General features: G+C 50.3%; 1 protein-coding gene across 2 annotated transcripts in view; it reads left to right on the top strand.

The window, feature by feature from the left end:
• The first annotated feature begins 252 nt into the window (after positions 1–252).
• Positions 253–10,269, top strand: part of PARP12 (poly(ADP-ribose) polymerase family member 12) — a 36,831-nt gene continuing 26,814 nt past the window's right edge. The window contains exons 1-4 of one of the 2 annotated variants that reach the window (XM_087431674.1): positions 253–1,015; positions 5,147–5,282; positions 8,019–8,319; positions 9,238–9,339. In XM_087431674.1, coding sequence (XP_087287800.1) covers positions 420–1,015; positions 5,147–5,282; positions 8,019–8,319; positions 9,238–9,339 — 1,135 coding nt within the window. In that variant the 5' untranslated portion in view covers positions 253–419. The remainder of the gene's footprint in view (positions 1,016–5,146; positions 5,283–8,018; positions 8,320–9,237; positions 9,340–10,269) is intronic. The other variant, XM_087431667.1, reaches the window with a different exon arrangement.

Genomic DNA, 10,269 nt, shown 5'->3' with positions numbered 1-10,269 from the left:
GCACTGAAAATATAGCAACATTTGAGCCCATCTGGTCATCTGAGTGATCGGTTTCACCTGGCGCGGGCCCCAGGCTCTCTGCGCCCGTCGACGTGAGCCGTGAGGGAAGCCCGAGCGTGTCTTGGGCGACATTTTGGCTGGGTCTCGGGTGGGCGTCCCAGCCTGCACCGCACGCGCGCCGGGCGGAAACGCGCGGGACCTGGCGGGAAGCGCACCTCGCGGCGCCGCGGCCTCTGAGGGAGATGCGCGCGACCCGGGCGGCTCCTCAGCATCTAGGTGGAGGCGCGCCGGCCCTGGCCGGGCGCCGCCCCGAAGGAAGCGACCGCGACTCTTTCAAGCGCCCGGAGAACCACTTTCGGGGAGCCGGTGATGAGCCCCGGGGGAGCCGCAGCAGCCGGGCCGCGCTTCCGACGGGCCGCATGATCGCCGCGCCGGGCGAGCGGGCGCGCACAGCTGGGGGTCCTGAGGCCGGAAAGCGCCGAGCCCCGCTCAGCTGTGGGCCCGGGGGCGTGGCGAGGCCGCCCGGCTTCTGTTTTCCCCCGGGCCGGGGCAGCTTTCGGTTTCGTTTCCAGCTGGCCTCTCCACCCCGCGGAAGCCGCCGGACCAGCCCGCGTCGGTCGCCGCCGGCGTCGCTCCGGTCCGCGGTCCGCCGGGCAGCGCCCCCCGCCGCCGCCGCTGCCATGGCCCAGGCCGCCGTGCTCCGCGAGGTGACCCAGGTGCTGTGCGCGGCCGGGGGCGCCCTGGAGCTGGAGGAGCTGCGGCGCCGCGTGCGGGACGGCGTCGGCGCGGACGCGCTGGAGCGGCTGCTGCGGGAGCGCGGGCGCTTCGTGGTGGCGGCGCGGGCGCGGGCGGGCGCGGGCGGCGCGGCGGCCCCCGAGCGCGTGGTGCTGGCCGCCTCGGCGCTGCGCCTGTGCCGCGAGCACCAGAGCCCCAAGCCGGGCTGCGCCGGGCTGTGCGCGCAGCTGCACCTCTGCAAGTTCATGGTCTACGGCGCCTGCAAGTTCCTGAGGGCCGGGTAAGGCGACGCGCCCGGCCCGACGGCGGCCGGCGGGGGAGGGACCCTTCACTCCAGGCCCGTTTGGGGCCCCTCTGGAATTCGGGGGGGACAGTTAGGTGGCCGTTCCCTGGCCTCTCCCTCTTCATTCCCTTCAGCGAACACTTATTGAGCACCTACTGAATACCTGGCACCGCGTGAGGAACTCAGGGTCTAGTGGTGTTCTCTAGGCTCCTGCAGTCTCAGAGAGGGACTTAGAGCGTGGTCCCGGCTGGGACATTCTAGGTATGGCAGAACCGGGGTGGGGGTGGGGAGCGCGGTAGCCAAGGGGAGGTGAGGGAGGAGGGAATATTCTCCAGAAGAAAAGGGGCTGCATCTGGCTTCTTCTCGGAGCTCCACTGCGCCCCTGTCTCCAGAGCTAGCTTGGAGGGCCACACAACCAAGGGTTTTCCCTGCGCAGCAGCAGGAAGGAGTCTTCTAGAACCTCTCATTTCTTGTTCACTTGCTTACAAGCCGGCAGTGGCTTCTCTTGCATTTGGAATAGAATGCAAGTTCCTTACCTTTGCCCACAAGGTCCCTAGGGAGCTGGGGCTTGTCGCCCTCCAGCCTCGGCACCTCCTGCTGATCCTGGAACACTTTTCCTGGTTTGCCCGGTGAATCCTTCTGGCCTCGACTCAAATACCACTTTCTTTTTGAGCCCTTTTCTTCCTCTTCTTCCTCTCCATCACATCTTCCTGTTTACTCTTCTCATAGTGCCCCTCATATCCTCCCACTCCTCTCAGTAGAACAAAACTCCGTGAGGGCAGAGGCCCCTGCTGTCTTGGCCCTGGCTACCGCTCTCCCCAGCACTTAGCAGGTGCTCAGTGAGATTTGTGAAGTGGATTGATGAGGTTTATGTTAGAGAATTGGGACCTCACCCTGAAGGTGATGGGGACCTGTCAGATGGCAGGAGAGAACAGCCATCAGGTCTGTATTTTAGGAAGATATTCTTAGATTGTGGTGTGGATGCTGATTTAGAGGAGGGTGTGATGGGGACCTGTTCAGAAGCTAATCTAGTAATCTAGAAGAATTAGCTCCTTTTCTTTTTTTGGCTTAACATGGTGTATGTTATTTCTTGTTCGTGTCAGGTCCAATAATCAGCATAGGGTGGGGGCCTTGATCCGTGCAGTCCTTCAGAGACCCAGGCTGGCTGACCTAGACTCGGCCCTCCTCAACCCATGCCTCTTAAGGCCATTCTGGGTATCAGGTTCCAGGGAGCAGGTGGAGAAGATGCACATGGAGGGTTGGAGGGAGGTTTTTATGGGTCAGGTCTAGAAGTGGTAGATAACCTTCCATCCACATTCCCTGGACCACAAGATGTCTCATGACCCTGCTTAGATGGGGGGGTGGCGGGAGAGTGGCTGGGAAATGTAGTCCCTGGGAAACAGCTGCCCAGAAATATCTAGATATTTCCAAGATATCCAAGGCCCAGATAAAGCCTTAAGAAGAGATGTATCTGTGAGAAGCTTGGGAGAGATGGGGAGTTGGTGAGAGTGGTGACAGGATCTGAGACAAGTGATGACTCAGTTTTCTTTCTTATTATGACTGAGATGACTCTGTTTTTTGTCTTATTATTGACTGAGGGATAACTCTTTTCTTTCTTATTGTTGGCTGAGAGAGTGGGAGAGGACTTTGTTTTGAAGTGTGCCCGGGGCGTAGCTATCCGGGTCTGAAGCTTGGGAGGATGATTAGGGTCCCGAGGTGCTGGTTTGGGAGTTGTTGGGCGGTGTAGGCCATGGCTCCAGGAGTGGGTCAGATCCAAGGTGGAGTCTGAGGGTGGAACCCCCGGGGAAATCAGGTTTTTGGGGACTGGTAGAAAGTGGCATCTCAGGGGAGAATGAGGAGCAGCAGCCGGAGAAGAAGGTGGACACAATAAATGGTGGATGGATGGATCTAATGATGGAGACAGCTGGTGGATATTGTTAATGTCCGTATTTGGTAAAATAAAGATGGCAGCCCTGTTCTTAGGCTAGTTCCCAAAATTTGGGGTCAGATTTTACTTGTCTGGGAAATCTGGACGTCTGGTATTTACTGGCCTAGATAATTCTGAGTTTTCCTCTTCATTCTTCGCCTTTCCTTTTTGCTTGTGATTCACACAGGAGAGTTTCTTGAACCTTCTTTCTCTGACTGTTTCTGGGTCGCATAAGGGGGAGTGGATGTGGTCGGCTGCGTTTTCTGTGCTTTTTTCCCTGGGACTCTACTTGTCTCCATGAACCGCAGGGTCAGTTGTTTCAGAAGTAGATCATCTGTTGCTTTTTGCCCATTGGTGACAGCTGGGAAGGGTCCCGGGTCCCTGACTGCCATCCTGTGCTTAGCGGGCAGTAAGCACCATGATCAAGAGCACAGCCCCAAGACAAGCCTGCTTTGTTTCAACTCTGGCTGTGCTCCTTGCTGGCTGGGTGATCTTGGGCAAGTTACAGTTGTCCCTTGGCATCTGTGGGGGATTGGTTCCAGGATCCCCTGGGATATCAAAATCTGGGGATGCTCTAGTCCCTTACATAAAATGGCGCAGTATTTGCACGTAATGTACTCATATTCTCCCGTATACTTTAAACCATCTCTAGATTACTTATAATACCTAATACAATGTAAATGCTGTGTAAATAGTTGTTATATTGTATTGTTTAGGGAATAATGACAAGAAAAAAAAGTCTGTACATTTTCAGTGCAGACACAACCATCCTAGGCCTTTCAATCATCAGTTGCTTGATGGAGCCTTAGCTCCATCATCTGCAAAGTGGGAATAATAATATCACCCACCTCATAGGCTTGTTGAGGACTGAATGAGTTAACTCATAAAACTTTTAGGCAATCCCTGGTTCATGGTAAATGCTCAACAAGTTTTAGCAGCCATCATCATCATCATTATAATGATTAGATATCTTTGGCTCTGGCAGCACCAGATGATTAGCTCCTCTGCCTACAATGTTCTTCCTTTCTCTCCTTGCCTGGATCCTCCTTAACTTGAAATATTTGGCTCAGGCTTTACACCTTCCAGGGACTCTCCCTTGATTGTTTCCCCACTTCCATCAGTCTCAGGTGTCCCTCCTCTCCCCGCTGATATATTCTGAGCACAGCTGACCTTGCACTTCCGGCTCCATTTGAGAGTCATCTCTGTGTCCTTCACCTCCACTAGATGAGAGAAGGAGAGGAGTCAGGGTGTCTCCAAGGTTTTTGGCTTGTTCAGTGGAAGAGGGAAGTTGCCTTTTACTGAGATCAGGGAGCCTGTGGGAAATGCAGGTTTGAGGAGTCTATCAGGGGTTCAGTTTTCTTTTGAGATGCTTATAATAAGCATGGTGTATGAGGTCTGGCAGTGTCTGACTCAAGCAAATGCTGTTTGCCTGACTCTTCCGGGTCCTGTTGACCTGGGCGATCATTGAAAGTCTTATCTTTGGATTACTGGCGCATGGTGCCGGTGCCTGACTCACAAAGAGGGTTCGACAGGGGCTTATTGATGGAAAAAATGAAGGGGGAAGAGCAGAAAAAAGGGCTGAGCCTCAGATGTGTACTGTAACCATAAGGCGTCAACACTCAGTTATTCAGCCAATGTTTAAGTGCCTACTAAGTGCCCAGTGACTGGTATGCTGTGACTCATCTTGTGACTGGTGAGTTTGTAAATAAGCATTTTTATCTTTGCATAGACATGCTGGTGCTTCTCCGGTGCTTCTAAACAATGTCAGGAACTGTTCCTGAAATATCGTCTTAAATACTGATATTACCAGCTGTATTAGTTGGCTCAGGCTGCCATACCAAAAGTACCACAGACTGGGTGGCTTAAATGACCAAAAATTTATTTTTTCACAATTCTAGAGGCTAGAAGTTAGAGATCAAGTGTTGGTTTTTCTGAGGCCTCTGTCCTTGGCTTGTAGATGGCCAACTTCTCCCTGTGTCCTTAACATCATCCCTTGGTACGTGTCGGTGTCCTAAACCCCTCTTATAAGGACACTAGTCAGATTGGGTTGGCTCCTCACCAATGACCTCATTTTAACTTAATCACCTCTTTAAAGACTGTTTCCAGATACAGTCACTTCTAAAGTGCTGGGGTTAGGACTTTAACATAAGAATTTGGGGGAGATACAGTTCAGCCGTGACACCAGCTCTGCTTCTTTGCAGGAAGAACTGTAGGAACAGTCACAGCTTGACGACCGATCACAACCTGAGTGTGCTGAGAACTCATGGTGTGGACCACCTCAGCTACAGTGAGCTCTGCCAGCTCTTGTTTCAGAACGACCCCTGGCTTTTGCCGGATGTGAGTGCCAGGAGTGGGTGGGGTGTGTGTGCACATAATCGGGGAGAGGTCAGAAGGTTGTAAGATAGGAAATACTATGGCAGAAGAGAAACCAAGGACCCCATTGTGACCGCTGGGGTCTCTGAGGTCTCCTGGAGGAGACCTGGATTGAATCCTGGGCTATGCTAATTTTTAGATCTGTGACCTTGGGCCAACCTTGCCCTTTCTCAAAGCCCCCTTTCCTTCTGTGTCAGTTGGGCTGGTACCTCCTTTGCAAGGCTTCTGTGAGATTGGGGGAGCCTGTTTAGCCAGTGGCTGCAGCAAGATGTTATTTACACAGAGCTGAGGGCATGAGTGACTCCAGCTGGCCCCTCCCTGTCCATCAGGACTTGGAACCACGCAGGTATCACTGGACCCAGATGGGTTGTGGAGAAGCTTTCCAGAGCTGCTCACAGGCAGACGATGTGCTCTCTGCTCATTCAGTCACACCCAGGGAATTTTGAACTCAGGTTGATGTGAATTGCATTTCAGACATTAATCACTTGTTTTGAAGGTTCCTGCAATGGTTATGTGCTAGTTTGGGTCCTTAGAGAAGCAGACACCAAGATGGGGTTAGAGGTGCAAGAGATTTATTGGGGAGGGAGCAGAAGAAGGTGGGGAGTCTTCGGCAGTGATGCGTGTCTGACATCTGTGGCAGGAGAGAGGGAAGGAAAGGGACTGGGTCAGAAGAGACTCTGACTACAGCACGGTTCTATGAAAGCTTCTGCCTAGCCAACGGGAAATTCTGAGGTAAAGTCACTGTTGGAGGCATCCTGCATCTCCCCACAACGTTGTGCTCAGTCTTGGCCGGGAGCAGCCCTTGGGAGTGTCGCCTCTAGGTGAATAAGGTAGTGGCTCCAGAGAACAGCAGCTGGGCTGAGCGATGCATTCCTGTGGCCAGCACAGGTTCTAGGAGATGCCCTGGCACTATTTCTGGTATGATGTAATAGAGAATAGATTGGCATATTTTAATGAAAATTCTTCCACATCATTCGATTAAAATTGCCCATTTGAGAAAGGTGCTGCATAGCATAGTGACTGGGACATAATAGGTAGTAATTTTTCTCTTGGGCCTTTTGAAAATTAGTATTGATTTAATCCAGCTAACTGTTATTGAATATCCACGGTGGGTTAGGCACTAGCAATACGGAGATAAAAGACCCTGTTATGCCCTTCCAGAAGGCATATTTACTGGGCGAGACAAGTCAGCAAATAATTGCAAGATGCTGTTTTAGATGCTGTAATTGAAGTCAGTGTTCTGGTCTTGGGGGCACAGTTTGGATGCCGAGGAAGGCATCCTGGCGTGGATGGTGCCTGCTCTGGGTGCTGAAGGTTAGATGAAGGGTGAAGGCCTGGGAAGGGGGACCTGTGCACAGAGAGGAGGGAAGGTGGCATGGTCAGGGGACACCAGGTAGGTCAGTGCAACCTGGGTTTAGGGTGGGAGAGGGAGAGAAAGAGAAATGGGTGGGCAGAGGCTCATCCACTCAGCCTTCTGTATCACGGGAAGGAGTTGGGGGGAGTTGTGTTTGGAGAGTGGGCATTAATGTTTTGGAGAGATGATCTTGTCAGTAGTGTGAGAAATGAATCAGAAGGTGACCAGTCTGGAGGGTGTGTAGCCTCTCTCTGCTTGGGTGTGCAGGTTGGCTCAGAACACAGTGCCAGCAAGTGGGAGCTGAGACCATAAACTTGAACCCAGTGCAGCTTTCCTGCCAGGATTTCTGCTTTCAGGCTAGTCCCCTATCAGGTGACCAGTTGAGGGCCACCACCATGAATCAAGTACCCACTATGTTCCAGGTGTTGTATTAGCTGCTTTGTCTGTTTCCTATTTAATCTTCACAATAGCCCGGCGATGTAGGTGGCATTATTCCCATTTTAGGGATTAAAAAACTGAATCGCACAGCTTCTGGGTGGCTTGCCCAAGGTCAGGCAGCTTGAAAGTGGCAGAATCAGAGTTGGGTCCTAGCCCTCTCTGGCCTTTCCCCTCGGGGCTTCCATCCCCAGAGTGCGGTCACTGCTGGGTTCTGCAGACTTATGTACCTCTGGTATATTTCTCTGTCTTGCTTAATGTAATGCCTGTGAATTGATGCATGGCCCCTAGGTGGTCTTGGGCTTTGTTCCCATCTCCAGGAATTTGGGGTGTAGAGGAGAAGGAGCAGGTGATTCAAGTTCAAGTCTCAGCTTTGCCAGCAACCCAGTTCAACAGACATTGTATGTGCTGGATGTGGTAGATAGCTGTGTGACGCACGACAAGCTGGTTAACTTCTCTGAGTCAGTTTGTGCTTGAGAAATGAAAGGGCTGTATTTGGCCTTCTCTGAAATGCTTTAAACCCTCTGAGCCTCTTTGACCCCAAGTTGTAGAAAAAAGAGTTGGGAGAAACTGGGGTCTGGGTAGGGAAGAGTCAAAGAATCAATGGGGGAAGGGTGTAGGTAGCTTGTAAGCCTTGTTAGGATGCTGCTATGTGATTTACATTAAAATGTCTCCGGTGAAGGGAGCCACTCTGATCAGTTTGAAGTTTTTTTGGATTTTCCCAGGGGAGGGGCTTGCTCTGAGCAGTCTGCTGTCCACCCATTTCCCATTTTAGCCAGGGGCTTGTTAGCAGCCGTCTGTCTAGAGTGAGAGAGGTCTCTAGAGAAACCTCTTCTAACCAGTGGACTGGTCAGTAGGGACGTGGTGTCATGTGAGGCCTTCCTAAGCCTTTTTCTCTTCTCTGTCAACAGATCTGCCTTTACTACAACAAAGGAGATGGACCCTACGGCTCTTGTACCTTTCAAAAGCAGTGTATCAAACTTCATGTCTGCCAGTATTTTTCACAGGGTGAATGCAAATTTGGCACCGGCTGTAAGAGATCTCATGATTTCTCTAATTCTGAGAATCTGAAAAAATTGGAGAAGTTGGGTATGAGCTCAGACCTGGTGAGGAGGCTGCCTTCCATTTACAGAAATGCTCATGACATCAAGAATAAGAGCTCTGCCCCTAGCAGAGGACACCTTCCTCCCCCAAGCCCACAGGGGACTTCAGGTAAGGCCCTGGGCTGGGGCTCCTGGATTCCAGCTGGCCATTAAATGGAATGTGTGACTCTGGGCAAGTCTGTGCTGCTTTTAGTAAAACACGGTTGGTGATCCCTTCCTAGGCAGTGTGGATTGTGACACATAATACTAGATAGGGAGGGTTTGCTAATGAGTTGTATATGCTTATATGGTGGTAGCTGTTTGTGGGGTAAATGTAATTACCAGGTAAAGGCTCATTGGAGCGCTACTAGTAAAGGTAAACTTGGAAAGCGTTTAATGCCGTTTTTATATTAAAATTCCAATAGGTAACCTAAAATTAATTAAGAAGATTTCATATTGATATGTAGGCTTTCCACTTATTGCTTTTTTCTTGCTGTTGGTACCCAATTCTAATAGTTCATTAACAAGTATTTGCTATTAGAATCAAATCCACTTTATAAAATGCAGCCCTCCACTTGCTCTCTGGGATCATCACAGCCTTAGATACAGAAGGAATCTCAAGCTATCTCAATGAGTTGGACAGTGGTTCTCCTCATTAAAAAAGTGTCCGAGGTTCCACCCCAGAGGTTCTGATTGAGTCAGTTTGGGGTAGAGCCGGGCACTTGTGTTTTTAAACGGGTCTCCTAGTGAATTGGGTGCGCAGCCAGAGCTAAGAAGAGAGCCCCCTCACAGAGTCCTGGATTTGGCAAGCAGCCCTGTGGCCTTTGGCTCCCTGGCTCCTCCCTAAAAAGCGGAGGGGCCGACCTGCATGTCTGAGGGTGCTTTCATCCAGAACATTACAGGATATTGTGAGATTGTCTTGCCCGCTTTTGTCTCGTGCAGAGAGATGAATGAATCCTTTTTTCTCTCCTTTGTGCCTTGAACTACTCCAACCCCATAGCAGAAACTTTGATGGAAGCTGATGCATCTTTTTGGTGTTTCTTTGTAGAAAGAAGAGACAGTTCAGGTTCTGTGTCCTCAAATACTGCTAACCAAGACGAGAGCGATCAGATCTGCTTGTACCATATCTGGAAAAGTTGTAGCTTTCAAGGTAAGTCAGAGGAAACTCCTTCATCCCCTTGCAGGTGGGATAACTGCTTCTCTTTCCTGGAGCTCTGGTCTGAGGCCACCCCACCAGGTCCTCTCCCCCTTCCAGAGAGGGTCGGGGCCTTCTTAGTCATGAGCTGGTGAGGAACTTTGAGTTGAGGATGGTAGGAATTATTTGAGTTTCTAAAAATCAAACCGTAGATGAGTTTTTGAGAACGTAACTGTTTGATTCATGCAGCAAGTGAGTGCCAAGTGTTGACCCTCGGTCAGCTTAGCATGAGGCCACAGACCTGCACAAGACGCAGATGCTGAGTCTAGTGGGAACAAAAATAAGTGTCCCTCATAAAAGTTGGTCATAGACTTAGAGATGCCTTAGAAACCAGGAAGGCCCTCCCTGAGGAAGAGACACCTGTGTTTGCTCTGGGGGGACAAGTAATTTTTTAAGTGGGGGGGTTTCTCTCCACAGTCCCTCTTTTATCAGAAGTAGCAATTCTTGTGTGTATGTGTATGTCTATATTTTCACTAAACCTTTGTTTTCTTCTTACTGCTGTCCTGGGCTTTGACTGAAGAAAATTTCCTCCTTAAATTTGGTGACTCCTCTTAAAAAACAACCACCAAAATTTCTTGTTTCGTTTTCAGTCTTTAAAAGCTACCCAAGCAATTCATGAATACTTTCACTTTGTAAAAGAGTCAAATAATACAGAGTAAAGTCTGAAGTCCTCCTTCAACCTTCCCCAAAGGTAAACATGTGCTGTGTGGTCATGATATTTGTTTTACACATTTTTCAACAGAAGGGAACGTGTGATATTTATTATTTAACCTGTTTCCTTTACTTAACATTGTGTCTTGGAGATTTTTTCCATGTTAGTACATGTAAGTCCACCTTGTTTTTAAAGACAACTGTGTGGTATTCAATTAGAGTAATGTTCCATTG

This window comes from Ceratotherium simum, chromosome 1, assembly GCF_057802395.1.
Source record: "Ceratotherium simum simum isolate JZ-2026a chromosome 1, ASM5780239v1, whole genome shotgun sequence".
Lineage (NCBI taxonomy): Eukaryota > Metazoa > Chordata > Mammalia > Perissodactyla > Rhinocerotidae > Ceratotherium > Ceratotherium simum.
Note: the sequence above shows the minus strand (reverse complement) of the source record. Positions and strands in the feature narration are given on the sequence as shown.